Source organism: Terrapene carolina, unplaced genomic scaffold (assembly GCF_002925995.2).
Source record: "Terrapene carolina triunguis isolate 2854851 unplaced genomic scaffold, T_m_triunguis-2.0 Scaffold789, whole genome shotgun sequence".
NCBI classification, from domain to species: Eukaryota; Metazoa; Chordata; order Testudines; family Emydidae; genus Terrapene; species Terrapene triunguis.
The window spans coordinates 164,644-187,029 of NW_020665140.1; the positions used below are offsets into that span (position 1 = coordinate 164,644).

General features: G+C 39.0%; 1 protein-coding gene across 1 annotated transcript in view; it reads left to right on the forward strand.

Moving 5' to 3' along the window:
- The window catches only part of STPG2 (sperm tail PG-rich repeat containing 2), a 415,406-nt gene that overhangs the window by 140,598 nt on the left and 252,422 nt on the right, over positions 1-22,386 (forward strand). The window contains exon 12 of the mRNA XM_026660500.1: positions 17,669-17,834. Within this exon, the coding sequence (XP_026516285.1) occupies positions 17,669-17,834 (166 nt within the window). The remainder of the gene's footprint in view (positions 1-17,668; positions 17,835-22,386) is intronic.

The window sequence follows — 22,386 nt, forward strand, 5'->3', positions numbered from 1 at the left end:
CTTTCTTGCCTTGGGCAGGATATCACCCCATCTCTCTCACACACATTAAATGAATTAAGAAGTGGCTAACTGACATATCTCAAAAAGTAGTTGTTATTAGAGAATCCATTGAATGATTATTTGAGACCATGGTATTGCACTCAATGTGAAGAAGCTCTCATTTGGACCTCATTATGGCAGATAAATATGAATTAATCACTGGACTGGAAGTGATTAGGGTGTTTGTAGTGGGGTTCCACAAGGATTGGTACTTGGTCTTATGCTATTCAATATATTCATTTATGAGTTAGAAGTAAATATAAAATCACTGCTGATAAAATTTGTGGATGACAACAATTCATCATCATAATCATGGCAAAACCCAAAGGGATGTATCCCTCTTGCCCATCAAGTGCTACCCAAATCAATTTCTAGTTAGGTCTTTAAGATGATCTGGCTGGATAGTCAGCTTATGTCCATCATTGGGACCTTACCGGACCACTGAAGCTTTTGGTGACCACTTGATTGCTGGTTATGTAGGTGCATTCCTTAGTAAATACACTTTGTAATTGATTGGTCCTAATAATATGTCTATACCAAGTCAGCCACCAAAACTGAACCAGTGCCGATGGAGGCAATTGCTGGATTTGGTTATGAATATCCTCGTTTCTGATCTTATCCTGCCAGTTATCTTCCTGTCAAAGATGATGATGAGAATTGAAAACATCAGTCCGCCACTCTTCAGCCTTCCTCTGCGCCCATGTTTCACTGCTGTATCATATAATTAATATAACTGTGGTTCTATAGATCTGCCTCTTTGAAGCAAACATAATTTCATGTCCCCACAAGAGCATGAAATTTGGCAGCATCTGTTGATATATTAGTGTCCATGTAGCAGAGTGTAGCAGGGCTCCCTTTGCTCCTGCCTCTGCTGCGTTCACAAACCACTCAGAGACCCTCGGGGCTCAGCAGTCACCCGTGTAGTTTATTTACAGCGTGTGCTTCCACCACCTTCTCACCATATACAGCTTGGGTTTTCAGACTTAAGGATTTCTCAGCTTCTGCACCCAGAAGGGAAGAGCTACCGCTCTCCTTCCACTCTCTGGCTTCCCTCCTGGCTTCCTTCCTCGGGGCCTGTATGTAGCCCCAGGTTAATTAGGCTGATAGCTGTTTCCCATTCATTAATCAGGTGCAGGTTTCTCTAGGCAGTTCCAATTTATCTCCCTTAATTGGAGCTGTCATGACAGAGGGCTGGCTCAGGAGTTCCTACCCAGCATGCTGTCACAGTCCACAACTTTCATGGATCTTCCAGCACTGTCTATGATGCTTCCTAAGAATTTGACAGTTGCCACCTGCTTGATGTCCCATCTGGACAGGTTAATACTGAGCTTGTTGTAATCTGAATTTGGAGGCTGCTTGATAGTAATGGCCAGGAAATTCATTTTATCAGATTAATAACCAGATCAATGTGTACTACTTCATGGATTGGATTTTTTTTTTCAAATATAGGTTCTAGTTTAAAGGGAATTATTGGGGGGAAGTTCTATGGCCTGTGGTATACCGGAGGTCAGATTAGATTATTAAAATGGTCCATTCTGGTCTTGCAATGTATGAATCTATGACTGACTGGATCAGCCATCAGCTGCAGCAGTTCACCAAACAGAGCCAGCCAGACAATGTCCTCAGAATATTCAAGATCCAAAAGCAAAATGGTATTCAGCTCAACACCACCAATACCTGTTTCCTCAGGCTTACCTACTAACCAATCAGTGCTGATATTGAACAACGATGGTGACAGAACACAGCCTAGCCAAATTCCTGGGGAATGTATTATGCTATGTATCTGCCATTGAGTTGAACACACCTTTCCATTCTACTGTAGAGCTCTTCTATCAATGACACTATATTCTCAGGGACCTAGAGTTGCCTCATCAGATCCCAGAAACTTGGTCAGTACACTGAATCAAAGGCCTCATGGAAGTCTATAAAAGAATGCTGCACATACTTATTAAATTGAGCCATCTTTTCAAAAAGTTGTTTGAAGGTAAAGATGTGGTTGACAGTGAAATCATAGAATCATAGATATGTAGGGCTGGAAGAGACCTCCAGAAGTCATCAAGTCCAACCCCCCCGTGCTGAGGTATGACCAAGTAAACTTAGATAATCTATGATAAGTGTTTGTCCAACTTGTACTTAAAAACCTCCAATGATGGGGATTCCACAACCTCCCTTGGAAGCCTATTCCTGTGCTTAATTACACTGATAGTTAGTTTTTCCTAATATCTAAGTTAAATCTCCCTTGTTCCAGATAAAGCCCAATAACTTCTTGTCCTATCTTAAGTGGATATGGAGAACAATTGATCACAGTCCTCTTTATAACTGCCTTTAACAAATATAAAGACTATCAGATTTCTCCTGAAAAGATACTAGAATAAACTATTAAACAATCAGTTTGTAACCATCTTGAGGATAATATTGTTATAAGGAATAGTCATCACGGATTCGTCAAGAACATATTCCAACTTAATTTCCTTCTCTGACATGGTTACTGGTCTAGTGGATGGGGGAAGCAATAAATGTGATATATTTTAACTTTAGTAAGGTTTGTGACACAGTCCTACATGACATTCTCATAAGCAAAGGAGGGAAATATGGTCTAGATTAAATTATTATATGGTGGGTACAGAACTGGTTGAAAGATTGTACTCAAAGAGTAGTTTTTCAGTGGTTCACTGTCAAACTGAGAGGGTGCATTTCATGGGGTGCCACATGGGTCAGTCCTGGGTCCAGTACTATTCAATATTTTCATTAATGACTTGGATAATGGAGTGGACAGTATGCTTCAAAATTTGCAGGTGACACCAAGCTGAAAGGGGTTGCAAGCATTTTGGAGGACAGGATTAGAATTCCAAACAACCTGGACAAATTGCAGAACTGGTCTTGAATCAATAAGATGAAATTAAAGGCAAGTGCAAAGTACTTCACTTAGGAAGGAAAAATCAAATGCACCACTACAAAATGGGGAATAACTAGCTACGTAATAGTATTGTTGAAAAGGATCTATGGGTTATAGTGGATCACAACTTAATTATGAGTCAACAATGTGATACAATTGTGGAAAAACACTAACATTATTATGGTGTGTATTAAAAGGAGTGTTCTGTGTAAAACATGGGAGGTAATTGTCCTGTTTTACTTGGCGCTGAAGTACTGTGTCCAGTTTTGGGTGCCCTGCTTTAGGAAAGACCTGGACAAATTGGAGAGAATCCAAAGGAAAGCAACAAAAATGATAAAAGGTTTAGAAAACCTGATATAGGAGCAAAGGTTTAAAAAAAAGGACGTTTCCCTGCGTCCTCACTGTTTCCCTTTTTTGCCCTTCTTCTGTCTTCTGGGACCTCGTCTGTCCTCTTGAAAATATTTGCTAACAGTTTGGAGATTGCGTCAGGTAGTTCCTTAAGTACCCTAGGTGAATTGCATCATGCCCTGCTGACTTGAATACATCTAACTTATTGTAATATTCTTTAAACTGTTCTTTCCCTATTTTGGCTTGTGTTCCTTCTCCCCTGTTGTTAATATTAAATGTGTTGAGTATCATTAACCTTTTTAGTGAAGAGTGAAGCAAAATAGGCATTAAAAACTCATCCTTCTTGATATCACCTGTTATTGGCTCTACTTCCCTGCTAACTAGAAGACCTATATTTTCTGTCATCTTTCTCTTGCTCCTAATGTAGGTAAAGAACCTCCTCTTACTGCCTTTTATGTCCCTTGCTTGGTGTAACTCATTTTGCGTCTTAGCTTTTCTGATCTTTCCTTACATGCTTTTGCTATTCTTTTATACTCCTCCTTAGCATTTCTTCCATGCTTCCACTTTTTGTAGTATTCCTTTTTTATTTTTCAGGTCATTATAGAACTCTTGACGAAGCCATATTGTCGTCTTACTATTCTTCCTGTTCTTCCTTTGCTTTGGGAATACTAGGTCTAAAGCCACCCTGAGTTTCCTGGCCTTTGCCATAAAGTGCATAATTGATTTGAAACATTAACATGGAAATAAAGAAATTCCCTGGGACTAAAAACAGTGCAGTATCTCAACAATGGGTGAAATGTAAATAATGATGAGGACAAGGCAGCCAAACAGAGTGATCTGGATTGCATGGTAATCTGAGCCCATTCAAGGGAAATGTATTTTAATATATTCTAATGCACAGTTATTCATCTAGGGAGAAGGAATACAGGCCATACCTACAGAATGAGGGTCTATATCCTGGAAAATAGTGATTCTGAAAAAGTTCTAGGGGTCAAAGTGAATAAGCAGCTGACCATGAATTGTTAGTGTGGTGCTGTGGCAAAAAGGGCTAATGCAATCCTTAACTGTATAAACAGGGAAGTAGTGAGTATGAGTAGGGAGGTGAATTTACCACTGTATATGGTGTTGGTGAGACTGATACCAGAATACTGTGTACAGTTTTGGTGTCTATATTTTAAAAAATAATTGAGAAACTGGAGAGGGTGCAGAAAAGAGCCAGAAAAGTAATTTGAGAGTTGGAGAAAATGCTTTACGATGAGAGACTTAAACAGGTCAGTCTGTTTAGCTTATCAACAAGAAGATTTAGAGGCATCTTGATTACAGGGTGTGAGTACTTTCACAGGGAAAAAATATCAGATAGTAAAGGGGCTCTTTAATCTAGTGGAGAAAGGCATAACAAGAACAGTTACCCAGGGTTCCAGTGAACCCGAAGCTCTTGGTACCTGGGTTACAGTGAACCTGGAGCTCCTGGTAACTTTACTTTTTGCGTGTCGCTATCAGGACAAACCAAGGGAGATGCAGCACTTCTATCTGCTATGTGGCTGACACAAACAAATCAAAACCATGTGCTTTCACTTAAAGCCAGTACTTTTTAATTCCCTGCACTCCGAACAGAATGCCTCTACTTAGTCACTGCTTTATCTAGTCTCAAGCATGCACAAATACACTAGGTTATAGAGCATCCCAAACTGCAAAATACCCTTTAGGATTACTGTTCAGGAGTTTGGAGAGGTTTTTGGATGATTTCAGCCATAGCGTTTCAGTGGCCAGCTGTCCATCTGCGGCTGGAGATCTTGATGTGTCCACAAAGTCCCAATTCCAAATTACAAAAACATGTCAATCAAAAGTATTGCATAGCTGATCAAATGGAGCAAAAGCAAAGGTTGCAAGGTTTGCCAAAAAGAGGATGTGGTGTTGTGGTTTTCGGGTCGTTAGTCTGGCAGGTATACATATTTCCAGACTGCCCATTTTTCACAGACTGTCACCCCCACACTCCAAGAAAAGGGCACAGATTCACCCTGTCAGGGGTCAGGTTCACCCCTCCTCACTTCTGGCTTCACCCTAACTAAGCTAAGTTACTGCAAAGATCCACTAAATAACTATTCCTAGCAATAAGCAAAATAATTGATAGACCATCCCAATAGTGAGCAGTGGCTTAGGCACCTGGTTGTTTGTTAAAATACCCCTCTACAGAACCATTAGTTGGAAGCGGAAGCCAAATAAATTCAAATCAGAAATAAATCACAAATTGTTAGTGATGAGGGTAATTAATCTTTGGAACAAACTACCAAGGGAAGTGGTGGATTCTCCAGGTCTTGAGATCTTCAAATCAAAGCTGGATGCCTTTCTGGAAGATATGCTTTAGTCAATCACAAATTATCCTTTAGTCAAACATAAACTATTGTGCTCAATGCAGGGGGTAATTGTGTGAAATTTAAGGGCCTGTGGTATATACAGGAGCTCAGGCTAGATGATCTAATGGTTCCTTCTGGCATTATACTCTATGAATCTATGAATAATTTAGAAATACCGAAATAAAATAGAGTAGGATTTTTTCTTACTTATGCTACTGTAATCTAGAGTAATTAGAGTTGGCTCTGCATTTACACGTGTAAATTAGATTAGGGCATGATTTGGTCTCACTTTCCTATCGGTTCATATATTGATACTGTAGAGTAGACATTCACATATTCTTATAAATGACAGGATTATATAAAAAGTTCATCAAAATATATTATATTGCTACAAAAAGTAAAATATTGGTTGTTTCCATTTGTAATTAGAAAGCTCAAGTAATTCTAACACACACACACACACACACACACACACACACACACACACACACACACCCCGAGCTAAATTCTGCATTCACTTACGTGGTGTTCACAAATGAATTCAATGGTAGTGAAGCTTCTGCAACTGAGTGTAGAATTGGGGCCTCTATCTTTAAGGTATGACATTTTCTTGCAGGATACAAAGGTATTTGCTTTTCAAAATATTAAAAAATATCACAGCTATACTAAGTAGCCATGGTTGCATGGAATCTGCAGATTTGATGGAATTAACAATATTCTTACTTTGTTCTTGCTAGGCCAGAATATTGTCTCTAGAAATTTTATATTTTCCTCTGATATATTAAGCTGTAGATTCACAATGACTATGATAGAGACATTTAAAAATTAGGCAATAAATAATGCAAAATACAATTTAGTTTAATCCTATAAAATACATGAAGAAAGTTAGAAATAACTTTTAGCATGACAGTTCCTCAATAATATTAATGAATGATAGAGTCCTTTATAAGACACATCATCTTTTTATGTCTAATATAGATATTAGTAAAATTACATTATATTCTGAATAAAATTGAGTTACAATTACATGTCAGTCCCTATGCATTTGGATATTTGAAACTGACTTTGAAAACTACAAGGACTATGATTAGATTTTTAAAGATTCTTGCCCTGAAGAATCTTTTTCCTTTAATAGAAATTGCATATCATGAGAAAGGTAGTTTATCTAGAAATTAGAGGTTGGCTTGAAATATGCAAGTCACTTAACTACCATCAAAATAGCTGAGATATGATCAGATACTCACTTTGCCAAGTATATAAAATAATTAAATGTAAGGTGCTTGGTACACAAAGAAATTATAAAAAAAAAAATCATTGCCTGCAATTGGACTTGTCAGCTGTGAGCAGCACTACATATTTAGCATAAATGAGAATAAAACATAGAAACATATGGACATGAGATCAAAAGAGAACAGTGAAAAGAGGAAAAAGGTCTTTTTAACTGTTATGTACTTTGATTAATTGGATTTTTTTCTTAACCCTGTGTCATGTGGTGTGTTTGCAGATGGTTCAGAAGCAGCATACATACGGTTAGGGGGATAGGGATTAGGGATGTTTCATCTAGTCATGCTGAAGTTTGTTAGATCAGCTGTATTTATTATGCCGAGAGAAGTGAATGGGGAATGTTCTGTGTCCATTGTCACAAAGTATTACAGTCAGCTCAGTTCTGGTGCTGGAACCAAATAATAAACTTTTCACTTGTATAATACCTTTTATATAGGGATATTAAAAGACTTAAAATACTAATTTTGGCACTTGTCATCCAGGTTGGAATTAAGTTGTGACACTAGAATTATTGTTCTGCCAACTCTTTCCCACGTTTTGCAAGGTTTGGATGTTGCTATCTGATACATTAATAGCAGATTTGCATCCTGTTTGGGGCTTCCCTTTGTAGGTGCTGGAAAATAGATTAGGTGAAATCCTAGTCCTATTGAAGTCAATGAAGGAAGGCCAGAATTTCACCTTCTGTGTCTTAATGTTGGATTTTAAGCATTTGAGGAACAGGCAATTTCTTGAAAGTCTGGCCTTAATGTATTATTAATATTAATATTAATGTTTATTTGGGTTGGTGTCCATTATCTACTGTGCCATTTCCACATACTTCGGGACAGTCCTGCTCCAGGGAACTTACAATCAAAGGGGACAAACAGTTTCTAAATAAAAAAAAATGTTAAATTTAATGTAGAATTTTCACAGTACTTGTATGTAAGAACTGGTCACGTGTGAAGTATTATTATAGAGGTGGCTGGTAGTACCATCTATTATTAAGGTTGCTTGACACTTCTATTATAAGACCCACTTCTTAGTTACTTATAACTTTGCCAAACTTAGCAGTTTGGGCTGAGTGTCTGCCTCAGGATGATAATTTTTGGAAATCTTTGACCAAAATAGTTCGACCACTTCTGAGAAAGAGGCTAGAGAAACATATGTTATTTTGCAATGTTAAAAAAGTTCTGTTGACCTTTTCTTCGAGGACTCTACCACCCACTTGCTTTGTTCAAGGACTTAAAATATCGCCCGTGTGGCCTTTGTGTCATTGATTTTCCTTTTATTGTTTGTATGAAAATTTGCCCAAATTTGGACTATTTATAAGCCTTTGAAAAGTTGAAACACGCTCAGAAAACACTTCTGAGATTTTTAGCAGATAAAATCTACAAAGTTTCTGTCCTCATTGAACATGCATAACCCCCTCACAGACCCTCTTGCTGACCAGAGTGCACATGCTCCATCCCTACACAGTGACTAAGAATGCTCCATTCCCTCACAGGTCCTGTGTCTGCCAGGAGTGCATATATGCCGTCCCTAAAGAGTGAATGAGCATGCTCTAGCTAGCCTAAGGCTATGGAGGCAAAGGTGGACTTTTTGTGACTATGCTGCTGTGTGCCAGGGAGGGGTCAGCCACCAGAACTGAAAGCAGAGAGCCTGCCTCTCCTGTGCTTTTAGAAATAGCCCTGCAGGTGCCCAGGCGGTATGGTAGTAGAAACTGACTGATTAAAATGCAGAGAGGACAATTGCCAGATTGAGGGGAGGAAAAAGTGTTGATTGGGACAAGGAGTCTGACGAGACTGGGACTGAGGGGAGGGAAAAAGAGAATTTTTTTTTTACTGAGAGTTGAGGGGTAGAAAACTAGGGTTGGTTGGACTGGGAGCTGATGAGTGAAATGGGGGATGGGGGAAACTGGGAGCCAGTTGGCCAGTGAAGAACACTGAGATTGGAGAAGGAGATGGGGGAAGAGGGAAACTGGGAATGGCTGGACAAGGAAACTAGTGTGTGGGAGGGAGGGGAGACAGATCTCACAAGAGCTGGGGTTTATGGGGAGAAGTGGGTCTGTACATATGCTTGTGCAGCCTTAATTCAGCTCCCTTGTGTATATGGATTGTGATACAGTCTTTAATTATGTGATCATGTTCTATTTTTACTATTTTAATTGTTAGTGTTATTTCAGTTTGAAAAAAGGAAAATAAAATCTTAACTCTATCCCCTTGTTCATATGGATTATGACACAGGGTTAACAAGTGACCTATACATAGGGTGATCATATTTCTCAAAGAGAAAACAGGACACCGTGCGGGGTTTGCCTGAGCCACCTGGCATCACTGCTCGCCTGAGTCCCAGAGGACTTAAAGCCAGTCTTGGAGTACTCATATCCTTATTCTTTTTGCTTTTCTAATGCACCCTTTGTGGGGACCATTTATCCTCACTTTTGCAGGGTTGGCAAGTCATTTCTTGAGACCACTGAGCCCCGGAGCTCATCAACAGGGGTACTTGCTCCATTTCAAAGCCATCCCAAAACACCTTGCCAAAGATCCCCCTCATGAGAAACTGCTGTCAGAAGAGGTATTGGTACTGCTGATAATAGAGTCATAGAACTGGTATCAGAGCTTAGCATGTGGAAAGAGTTTTATCCCTCACATTTACTCATTCCTACAGCTATGATCTATGCTCTGCTCTGGAACTGAAAATTGACAAATATCTAAAAGAAAAGAAAATTCTGATGATTTACCTGAAAAGTATAACTCATGCTTTAGAATCTCAGGAGTGTTCAAGGCCCTCAACCTTTGAGATGATCATTTGCACATCTCCATAAAACAAAGCATAGTAAGTATCTCTGGCTCATGGTGGGTGACCACTAACAGTTTAAACTATTGCTCTTTGGGCTAGTGGGCAGTTCCTAGGATATTCATCAAACACTTTGAAAGTGGATGCAGCTCATCTATATCATCAAGTCTTACAGGTGAACCTGTATCTTAATGCCTGGCTCACATGAGCCAAAGGTTACAGGGGTTGCTTAACATTCTCTGGGCTATTTAATCCCTCTGCAGATCTCTGTTTGAGGGTAAATTAAAACAAATCTTGGTGCCAGTGTGTGTTCTGCTATTCACAGTGGGCACCCTAGATTCCACAAGAGCTTTGGCATCCCGACCAGAGCACTGGTTCTGAAATTTCATCCAAGCAATGGACTTAGCAAAGGGGAGGGGAGGTAATATTTTATTCATGAGGCTTAGACCTGATGTCAACCAACATCTCTGTCATTTCATTTACAAAAACTACAGTGTGATTTTTGCAAGGGCGATTGATTTTAGTATACAAACCGAAAGTTTACAGCTTTAACTTAATGTTTCCATCTCAGAAGGCCAAAAACTCTAATTTGGTGGACACTGCCAGAGAATGTCTTGAAGAGATGGTCTTCTCTCATCCTGCTCCTCAGGTAATGCTAGGCCTAAACACATATGTGGTAGCAAGAATATGTGGTAGCAAGAATCTTTGTCTATGGACTTTGGAAGCCCCAGGAGTGAAGACTCCATGTAAACTTGGTTAGAACTGAGAGCCTTCAGAATGGCTCTCATATCTTCTTTTATAAATCAGGGCAACTGATGCCGATTCTCCCAGAAATGTGCTTTGCACCTGGCAGGAAAGAAAAAGTAAGTCCATAGCTGAGAAACAGAGTTTAAAAGTTGGTCACACTCTGTGGCTTGCCAGATATTTGCTGGGGTCAGGAGGTGTCATTTGTATATGGATTATTTTCTGCAGGTTTGAACAAGTAACATTTTGCTGAAGACTGGGTAGAGATTCACTTTGTATATCAAATGCCTTTCTTATACACTGAAGGAGTGGCTCCTTCATGTCTTTCCTCGCTTTCTTTTCTTTCCCATAGTACTGAGGAAGATGTGTAAGACAGACTGAGTAATTTTAGTTGCATCTGCAAGGTTATGGCAGGCTTGGATCTCAGAGCTTATGGCTTTGTCCAAAGAACATCCATTCACTCTCATCTGGCGAAAAGATCTCTTATATTAGCAAAGCGTAGGGAAGCTTATCAAGATATCATATCCTTTAATCTGAGAACATAGCTACTGTGTAGTAGGACTAGGAGAATTTAATACAGACCTGAGGAGATCAAAGCAGAGTATTGTTGATGTCTAGAAAGCCTTATACCGGGAAACGTTAATCTGTCAAATGGAACTATTTAAAAAAGTCTGTTCAAGGTAAGGTCTTGACCTGGTTTGCTATTCAGCTCTAGTTATATTACTTTTTTTTTTCTGTCCTGGTGTCTTCAAAGCTATCTCTGGTAACTTTGGTTTACTTAGTTGCTGCCCAATGTCTTCCCTAGCAAAATACTTTTAAAAATATCTTTTGAACCTGGACACTAGTTAACTAAACTCAAGGTAGGGCTTTGGGATTTTGCTCTCAGTATTCGAGATCTTATTTTTTGTGGCCATCACCTTGGCAAAAGGGTCTTGGAGTTGCAGACTTTGATGGCCAAACCATTTAATATTATATTCCATAAAGGCAAGGTGGTACTGGGCCTTATCCCAAATTTCTGACACAAAAATTATTGGAGTTCAGCTTAATCAATCTCACTTGACTGTTGCACCCGACACTCCCCAAAGGCTAGCCTCATAATCATTCTGGGGAAGTGAGTTTGCACACTGGATGTCAAAAAAGAAATTAGCTACAACTTAAACCGAAATAAGAAATTCAGAAAGTTGAACAGAATATATGACATTGGAGAATATTCTGTGGTCAAACCATCTAGTCTCAAAGGGTATCTTAAGTGTATAATACTTTGAACCGGCTAATGTTCATGCGTCTGCACAGCAGGACTGGCTTGGTGTCCTCTGCTAACTTTAATGACATCCATCTGCAATGTGCCCATGTCTGAAATATATAGGGATGCTATGTGGAGTTTGTTATACACCTTCACAGTTCATGTTCTCTGCACATGGCATCAGGAGCTGATGCTGGTTTTGGGAGAGTAATGCCTCAGAGTTGTTCAGCTCACCTTCTCAAAGAGGTCACAGCTAAATAGTGTTCTACAGTGGAGCTCTGTGAAAACAAGATCAGGAAGGTGAAAATGAATTTCTTGCTATTAGTAAATCTTAATCTCTGAATATATTGTTAGTTAGTTAAAGGTCCTTAGTATGGCAGAAATGTTTGATTTTTAATAGTTTTAATCTATGTCAAGGTTTGTTAATAACTTAGGAAAACTCAGTAACATTAAAGATTTCACATTTGGGGAATGTTGGGTGTCTTGGTCCATTTCCTTCCTTCCCACTTGCACCTTCTATCCCCATTGTTTTTCTCAGCCTTCATCATGTTATATTTTAACTTTGATTGTAAACTCTTGGGGGCAGAGACAATAAATATGAATCTGATCTCAGTTATACTGGTTTTAGAGTGGCATAGATCTACTGATTTGAGTGGAATTATGCCTGATTTAAACTGATGCAAAAGATTCAGAACTATTGTCTTTGGTCTGCAAACTGTCAAGAACATGTATTGTACTAGAAAAATAATAATCTTTATTAGTATTATTACTGCTAGAAAGCCAGTTTTCCATACCAGTGCCTGAATGCACAGCTAAATTAAATGTCCTTTCATTAAACAGATCTCTAGAAAGAGTGCCAAATTAAATCTTTATGTAATTCTCACTGAGACCCGGGATGAACTAGTTCCAGTTTTGGTCTCTGTTACTTTTATATTGTTTTTATTGATATCTCCTTCTGAAGGTTCTTTAGCCTGTGTGTGTGTGTGAGATAGCCATTGAAAAGAATTTGGTCTTCAAAACTGTTTTAGGCTGTGTGGAGCTGCTGGAGGGGATATCTTGCTATGTCAATCACAGTTGTGATCTCATCAACGATCTTTTTTCAGAAGAAATTCTTTGCCTCCATCCATGGGAGTTGCATTTGCTGGAATAGAAGGGTTATCCAGGCTATCTTTGCTCATGTGCATTTTAGTCGACTAGAGGACAAGTACATTTCCCTCCATCCTACTTGAATGAAGCAGGATGTAGCAAGACCCTTTGCTTCATTCACTGCACACATTGTGTCATATTCTGATATCCTTTCTCCTGTTGAGCAGCAGCTTACTTCAGAGGTAGCTTTATTGAAATCAGTGCAGTTACTCACAAAGATGCCATTCAGCATATAAAGGTGGCAGAATCTGGCCTCACTGAAAGGTAAAATCTGCACAGCACCTAAGGTTCACTTGAGAGGCTGTCTGTCTCTTTTCTTTCCCATCCTCCCTACCCCTGGATACTAGGCATGTGAATTCCTAGTAATGTGACTTAATTTACAGCTTTCTTCCACCCATAATACTCTTATTTTTCCATTGGTTTCTCCTGCTTTCACACTCCTTTTCTTTCTGCTTTCTATCTACTACCATGATCACCAGTGCCAAATTTGACTTCTGCACCCTTCCAGCTTCTGCACCTCCATAAGTAGCCTCAGTCTCACTCACTGTCATACTCAGAAGCTTAGTCCCTTGGGTGTGCACTAATGCAATACACTTAATTCTGTCCTCACACCCTCAATGGCGGCAGATCGTGTGAAGCTTTGACTATATGTGGCAGGGTTGTCAGTTCCACTAACAAGTGTGAGACTCCAAATAAAACCAGAATTGCCTTGCCACCGCATTCTTAACATTCCCCTGAATGGGAACATTAAAAAGAGTGAGATGATAAATCTTCTGGTGTGCAGTGATGGCTTCTTGAATAAGGATCTAATGACTAGACCGGAGTGACATTTTTCACACAAAACGTTTATTTGCCAAAAAATTCAGTCTTGGTTGATCTGAAATTGTGAATTGACCAATTAATTTGGGCTGGGAAAAGGTTTTTCAGGGCCAGCTCAAAAAACTTTCCATGTGTGCACCCCACCCACAATAACATTTAGCCCAATGGTTAGGGCACTTGGCTGGGTGACACCCAGATTTGAATCCCCACTCTGAAGCAGGGGCTTGAACTCAGATCTCTCCCCACCCAGGTGATCATCTTCCGCACCAGACTGTAGGCTATTCTCAGATGCATTGCTCTCAATCTCTCCTGTTGAAGCTTCCCACTTTGTATAAATATCTAATTATTCATTAGAGCAGAGTCTTGAACTCCGCTCTCTCCCCTGTCAGGTGGGTTCCCTGCCCACCAGGCTATTGTCTATTCTCCTCTTAATCTCTTCTCTTGATACAGTTCCACTTTGTATTCCTTGGGCCACAGAGAGTAAGAACAAGAATGGCTGTTTTGCCTGGTGACTAAGGCACTCAGGAGATGTGGATTCAAATCTTTTCTGTGCCTGATTCAGAACAAGTAAGTGAAGTAAGTGGAAAATTCCTTGTGGAAGAGAAATTTTGACTCCCCGAAAAGAGACCATCAGGATTTACCTGGGTATCCAATCACTTGAGACAGTTTTTTGCTGGATGTAATTTTGCAAATGCTGTGGTGAAGAGAAAACTTTCTTCACCTCTGCACTGCCACCATTACAGAACTGAATTAAAAAAAATATCAATTTGACTTGGCTGCACATGTTTGGTCAGTTGCAGATGATTTTGTACGCATGAATGGTGATAGGTGATGACAATTAATAGGATGCTTAGAAGGATTATTGATTAACAATCACACTAATGATAGACTGGGTTGCTGTCTTCAGGGTCTTCTCCCCTGGAGAAATCTGAAATCAGTTGGATCCTGCGGTCTTCATGATTAGATTACTGAAATAAGTTCTCTATCCGGATGGAAACAAGGATGAAATTACACCTCAAACTCAATTTAGTGATGATCTGATCCTAATGAGTATTTAAAAACTACACTCAATACCCAGTTCCACTTAAAATGAAAAACAGATGTGTGCCCAGGTATACATGAGAGCCAGGGATAAATGCATGGTTGTCATGGTGGCCATGAGATCCAAAGGCAACCTAAAAGAGCCCTTGCCTGCATGGACATTAAGTCACCTAGAACAATAATCCTGGGTGACTGCAGTGATAGATTGGACAAGAAATTGGTTTGTTTTAGTTGGAGTTCTGTGGTGCTGCTGGGTGACTTGGGACATCCCAGTTATTTCCACCTTTTACCCATTCCATGATTTTAGCATGTGGTGAGTACTCTCAAATGAGTATGAACTCAAGATGATCAGCCTCCAGCATGCAAGTAACATGGGTGTATACTGCCTTTCTGTCTCTCTTGGTTGATGTTGCATAATTAATATTTTAAAGATATATCTTAAATTGGGGGCTTTAGTTGTTGTATGTCTGAATTAAGCTAAATGTTAAAATGTGTGCTCAGAAAGTGTGGGTGACCAGGTGTACCTGCCCTGTACAGTTTTGGATAGGCCAGTATTGTCCTCTTAAAGTTTTCCTAAAACTTACTTGTGGGACTGGTAATGTAGTTTGGTGAGGCAGAAGAAATGGTCTTTGGGGTATGGAGAACCCCACTTTACTAATGGTTTAAGGCCTATGAGCAGGGTGAATTTGATCTTCCGTCACCTCATAGTGGTAAGGAATTAAGCTGGTGCTGTGTGTTTCCAGACAGCCTCTCTCTCACTAGACCAGGAGAGCATGGCAGAGTGGGAGCTGTAATTCCTGTGGCAAACAGGGGATTGTAGTCTATGGCTTTAGCAAAGTCTGCTGGGAAAAGGGGCTGGGTATATAAACAGTTCCTCTCCCACAGAATAGGGAAAGAACTGGAGAAAGCTGAAAGAGTCAATGATCTCTCATAGAAGAACGGGCAAGTAACCCACTTGTTTGTTTGCTTTTTCCGTTATATGCAACTGTGTATAATTTAAGAAACACTTTGTTTAGTCTGAGGAGGGGACAAGCCAATTTAAGAAAATGACTGGGAAAGAAAACCAGTGTCATGGGAAATTAGTTCTGTTACCAGAAAAAACAAACAAACAAACAAAAAAAACCCCACCAAGGGTGTGATCCATTTTTTTGGCCTGCCACATTGTGTTAGCTATAATTATAGATAGAAGGTGATATTTGAGAACATTCACATAAAGCAAAGAAATTACCAGAGGCAAAAAAAATTAAATTCTTAAAATTGCAATGTGCATAGTTGATTACTTCCAAGCAAAAGATGCACTGTCAGTCACCGTGCCTGATTTGTAAGATGTTGAAAATTAGCCAGTAGATGAAAACAAACTTAATTTTACAATATATACAATATATCTAATTTGCTAGTTGCCTTTCCATGCCTTTTGACGTGTGATTGACTAACGCTTGTGTTTTTTTAACTTCAGTACTGAGCCTAGAGTGTTTTGAGAGATGCAAATGGAAACAAACAGAAATAAATGATATATCTTGCAAAATCACAATTTCAGTTGAAATAATGGAAGAATTCACATGCTTAAATATAGCAATTCTTGTTTTATAATACTTTTTGCTTTAAGGTACTTCACATTCATGCATATGTTTTAAAAAAGAAACATTAAATCATCAAAGATACAAGTTTTGTGGTTTTTTTGGAGTTCCTAAAGAGTTGCTGATATATCAGAGAAATCTTAGAAAAACATTGTTTATCTATTTACAGGAAATTCTGCATCTGAATGATATATTTTTTCTGTTTCACTTTCATCTGAGGCCTATTAAAAAGGTTCTTTTTGGGAAATGGGGATTTTAACCTAATGCAGGAGCTTGTGCCTCTAGCTTCCCCAGCTATATAAATTTCAGAGGTGAAGTCCTAACTCCATCAGAGTCAGTGGCAAAACTCCCACTCCTTTCAATGTGGCCAGGATTTCACCCCAGAAGCCTGTAGATGCAGGTACCATTGAACATAGATTACCAGTCTCTCCCATGTCAATCCTATTCAGGAGGAGGAGCGGTCATATGAATGAGCACTCTGTTTCCCATACTACGGGATTTCCATATTGAATCCTTATGTTTGGTCTGTCTGTTTACTCTAGTTGTGATCCAAGTTCAATTCTCCAAGCCTGATCTCGAGAAGAGATTTGAATTTGGGTCTCCCACATGGGATATCCTGGTGTAGGTATCTCTCGGTCTCTCCTGTGGAAGCTGTTCCACTGTGTATAAAAAAATTAATAATTGGTGTAAGGACATAAACTTGAATCTCCCACTACCTAGATGAGTGCCCTAACCAGCAGGCTATAGCGTCATTCTCAATAGCTGTCTCTGGCCCAGTGTGGAACAGCTTCAACAGGAGAGACTGAGATAGACCCACTCCTGATTACCCTAGGGTATTCTTCTACAATATGGGAGACTCAACTCCATGTTCCTGATTCAATGACTATTTAATTAGTTATACACAATTTAATATTTGGTGGGAGAGGGGAATTCGCCCAGCTCTAGTTCTGAAAGGACATTGGCTATTCCTTTCCTGAGCTAAAAGTGCCCCACAGTTTTCAGTCACGATTTTGGGCACAGTTTCCTAGCAGACTCTGTAGTGGAACCTCAGTGTCTTAACAGACTTCCAGGCATTTGGGAGGATTTAATAAATAGTTATAACAATAATTTTATGCCTGTTCTGTACTTTTGTGATTAATAAAGTTGTGGCTTTCCTCCCATAATAAATTATTCCTTTTATTAAACTAAAGGTCTAGTGATGCAATAAAACTACTATTCTAATGATATTGAAATCTATCTGTAGCAGACATAAGATAAACAATGTTTGTTTGTTTGTTTTTTAAATTAAATACGTGGTGCTCTCCTGCAATTTGTGTTACAGAGGTGTTGTAATGGCTTACCACACTTACTGAATTCTAGGTTATTTCAGTTGACACTTTTCTTATTTTCTTTAATACTATAGGAAATTCCACCACCAGGCTCCTATGAGGTTCAAAAATCATTTGAGAAATCACATAGTAAAAGCCACTATATGCCTCCCCGAACCACACTGGCTAAAAGAAAGCATACCTCTTTTCTCAGTGCAACACCTAGAAAAAATGTACCCAATACTGACAAAGATGTACCAGGTAAGTTTATTACTTTCTTTCCTAATAAAACTGTAACTAAAACAATTAAAATATTATTCTCTTTCTTGAGAACCATTCCAAAAGGTTAGTGTTAAGTCATTTGAGTCAAGTGATCTTAGATTGGGATTTTCAAAGGAGCCTAGGGAAGTTAAACACCCGCGTCCCATGGGATGCAAATCTGAGCATTAATGCCAATCCTCCAGTTTAGCGACCGGTAAGTAAAATAGAAAGCAAAGAATCAACACCTGTTAAAAATACTTTATTGAATTAAGCCACTTCTTCATCCCTGAGGGGATTAATCTGAGGCTATCTGGTGACTAATTTTGCTGGTCAAATGGAAATTGTTTAACTAATGAAATAACCAATATCACTGCATTTTAAGAAAAAAATGCTGTGGTGTTGCTGTAGCTATGATTTTTCGAAGATATGAGAGAGACAAGGTAAGTGAGGGAATATCTTTTATTGGACAAACTTCTGTTGTTGGAAGGTACAAGCTTTTGAGCTACACAGAGCTCTTCAGGTTTGGGGAAGGAAGCAGAGTGTTACCTTTTAAGAAAACTAACCAAATTGCCATATGCCTACTTTATATTTCATTCTGCATGGTGACTTTGAACCTTGTTAATACAAGGTTTTGTTTCCATTAATAAAATATAGACCTTGTTTACGGCATATGAGTCGGGTTTGATTTGCTTGTCAGACTGTTGACTTACTACTGATTGGTTATGAGAATGTTTAATACTCCACATGCTACATATTTGCTCATTAAGATAAAGTTACTTAGGAAAATAGAAATATATTCTCAACTTCCAGTGAATAACTTGCAGGAAAAAAAATTCTTTGTAATTTGAGTCTCAGAAATCATTGCAAAAGTGCTTGTAAATCCATCTCTGCCTTTTATATAATTAATCATAGCTCAGGGGACACATATTAATGAGGACAGACAGGGATAGATTTTAAGCAGCAGGCTGCATCTTTTTTTAAAATTGGAGGGGCATTTACGTGAATTCAGTGTGGGGTTTACTGGGCATCTCTCATATAGCCCATAACTCAGGGTAGCTCTCCACTGCCTAACCCAAGAGTTCAGCTTGCTTGGCTAAATCCTCTTGTCTTCCCCTGCAAAAAGGTCAGAAGGTACCAAAGAGGGACCCCAGTCTGCAAGGACTTCAGGACTTTTCCCCATAGGCCTAGGGTTTACCAGTGAAATCCCATGTCTCTTATTTTCTGGTTGCTGGCTTTTTGGCCTTATATTCACACTGAACCCCGGCTGCAAGTTGTGACAAAACATTCATACAAATTCCTAATATTAAATTCCTAAATACTATTCCTAGATCCTATCATAATTGTGTTTCCATGATTGGTGCAAGAGGCCTGAGAAACCCTGGGCTGGGCTTTAAATAAATGATTTGGGAGCAAGAGCTAATCGCCTCACATCTCTCTGGTTGGGCAGTAGGGCACTCAGGGGGAGGAGGGGCCTGTCCCTGTGTGCACTCTCCTTTTATCCTTGCAGATACAATCAAGTTTCCCAGCCATTAAGTTAGAGGGGTGGCAAATTGTCACACTATTGCCAGCCATTGTATTCTGGTCCCCAGATTTCTGTTTGACATGTGATACCTTCCCTCACAAACTCTGGGAAAACGGAACTATAATTCAAAGAGTCTGTGTGTTTTTAAGGAAGTTTGAGGTAGCAAATACAATTTCAAAAAATGAAAGAAAAGTAGAATAAATAGTAAGAAATTCTTTAAAGGTGTCCTAGAAATATGTCAGTAAACAGCCAGAAAGTCTGTGTTTGTTCTGGAATCTCAGAATAATAACCTTGGATAGAAATAGTTTATTGTAAAGGTTTATTAAAAAACAAAATCAGACAAATACAGGCTATCCAATAAACTACAAAACCTAGAGGCAAAATTCAGTGAGGTCCCGGTATTTCAAGAATGTTAGCCATAGTGCTGACGTGAGGATCCACTTTATTTTGTAGCCTACATTAACTATTATTTTGAAACCTCTTTCCAGAGTTTTTCAAGTTGTTCTGACAAATTTTGAAATTAATGTATCAATACAAATTCCAATATTAAATCTATATTAGTTTATAATGGGATTGTTAATGAGTTTATAGAGACTTTCACCTCTGGGTTACTTCTGCAAATCAAGCTCAAGTTGGTAATAACTTGAAAGTTGTATTCATCTGCTGCTTGCTTGATCATCTGTGTGAAATGAACTGACTGTCCAAGGCCAGGCATTTCCCAGTGATCAGGAATCCACATCACAAAACCATCACCAGAATTGTCAATAAACAGCACCTTTGGTGGTAGTCTCAACAGAGAGCCAAGGATTGCTTGGAGACAGAGAATTAATGAACCTGTTTGAGGCATTATGATGGGGCAATAAGAGAGAGCTTGCACTGACACTATTTATTGTATGGATATATAGAGGATCTTCAGTTGCTAAGTTTCAATCTGCTAACCTTTTTTAAATGGAAAGGGTCAAAATAAACAGTAGAAAAAGTTGCTACTTTCTCCTGTAATACCATTATTTGGTTTGTGGATTAGCAGTAATGATTTGTAGTTCTGCTTTTTCCCTTAACAGGTAGTGCTAGTAATTGCTGCATTTGGCTTAGCAAAAATAATTTGCTGTGTAGTTTTAGATATTCAGCCATAGCAGTTACTGGCAGTTTCTATATATATTATAACATAGTGAAAGTAAGTTCCAACAACTTTAAAATTACATGTAGTATGTGTGAATAAAATTAAAGTAGCTAGTCCATTTTCCTTTTTTTGCGGGGGAGAGGGGGAGATGGGGAAGGGAGGGTCAAAGAAACAGGAGAAAATATAGAAGCTTACAGGCAAACTCTTAAGCCTCTAGGAGAATTCAGTCAGAGGTGGGTTTGATGTCACCAGCAGAATGAATGGTGGGCCCTCATGCCGACCAGAAGCAATGGGGCTATGACAAATCTGGATGTCAACATACCTGCAAAAGGGGGAAAGTAGTTCTGAATTACAAATTTACTTCATTCCCTTCTTATATTGTTTACATGAATACAAAGTTAGTGATAAATTAGGTTGATGACTGCTTTGCCTTTGTACTGAAAAAAAAAAAAGGAGAAGGTCATATCCTGAAAAAGGAAGTATATTTTCAGAATGTAAAGAAACTGGAAAAGAAGGTGAAAAAATGCTAGAACATGTAGTCAGGTAATTACTACTTTTTCAAGCTGATAAAGGAAATAAAAAGGCTGCAGAAAGATTTTTTACAAAAATGCATTACTAAAGATGCAAAAATTGTAAGAAACTGTATGAACTGTACTTGTAAGCAACAGCATTGCTAGGAAGGATATGAAACTCCAGCAGTCTTTGTACCTGCATTGATAATGAGGAGAAATGTTAACTAATACAACTGACAAATGAGCCTTCATTTTGTTGAGTTGTTTAGAATCCAGGGATGGTGCTGATCAGGGACTTTGGAAGATATTAGGCCTTCCCAAATGTTAGTTTCATGGTATGCTTCTGGATTTCTGCATTAGGAGAGACCTTGACTGAGTGTGGGGCTCATTAGATGGTACTCTGTCATGAAACTGCTGAACATACTGAAACTCCTTTTGGGTTTTCTGTTCCCTCCCATAGGCCATGTCTGTTCTAGGGAAAAAAATGTTTTAATCAATGTGAAGCTACAGTGAGAAAAGCAATTAAAATACTAGGATGCCTATCATCATCCCACTCACACACAAGAAAAGAGGGATGCCATTAAAAATTGATACTACTCCATCCTTCCCCAGACAACCAGCTGTCATTGCATCTCTCCTTTCTTCTGCATCTCTGAAGTACAGCATTCCCAGTATGATTTTATACCTTTCCCCACTCTCAAACCCAGATACACCTCTGGTATTTGCTTCCGTCTGATCCCAGACATGTCATCCTATCTTCCTCTCCTGGCTAAGAAATGCTTTCTAGAACCTGTCACTCAGAGTCCAGAAACCTCAAAAACTTCTCTTTCTGTGGCATGTTTCAGTATCATAGTACCCCCAGCTGCACACATGCACTGATTCACACAGAGCCTGTAGGTTTGGCCAAGAATGGGATGGACATAGATCCCATTGGAGAGAGTGACCTTTGGAGTTGGCAAGATAATAGATCAGGTAACTAAGAGGGAAATAGATAACATGAAATGGATATGTGTAAACAGGCTTTCAGAAAGTTCTGGATTTCTCTAATATTATTTATAGCTTAAAGGACTTGTCCCACATGTTTCTATAAATACTGCAGGTTGAACCCAGACGAGGTAATTAATTGGACAGGTTAGTACTTGCCTAGTTTGTTTCTATGATTGATTTGAAGAAAGGTTATGAGCAAATATCTTTGACTGGTGGTGTCAGCCTTCAGTTCCCCTCTAGGTTGTTTGAGATCCCTAAGCTATCCTTTTGCACACTCAATGTAGCTACAACTTTCCAGGGAATGGTAAGCAATGTGCTGGAGGGACTAAGTGAATTCACTTTTGCTTTAACTGCTGTTAAACCTGTGTCATAACTATAAAGGGAAGGGTAACAGCTCTCTGTGTACAGAGA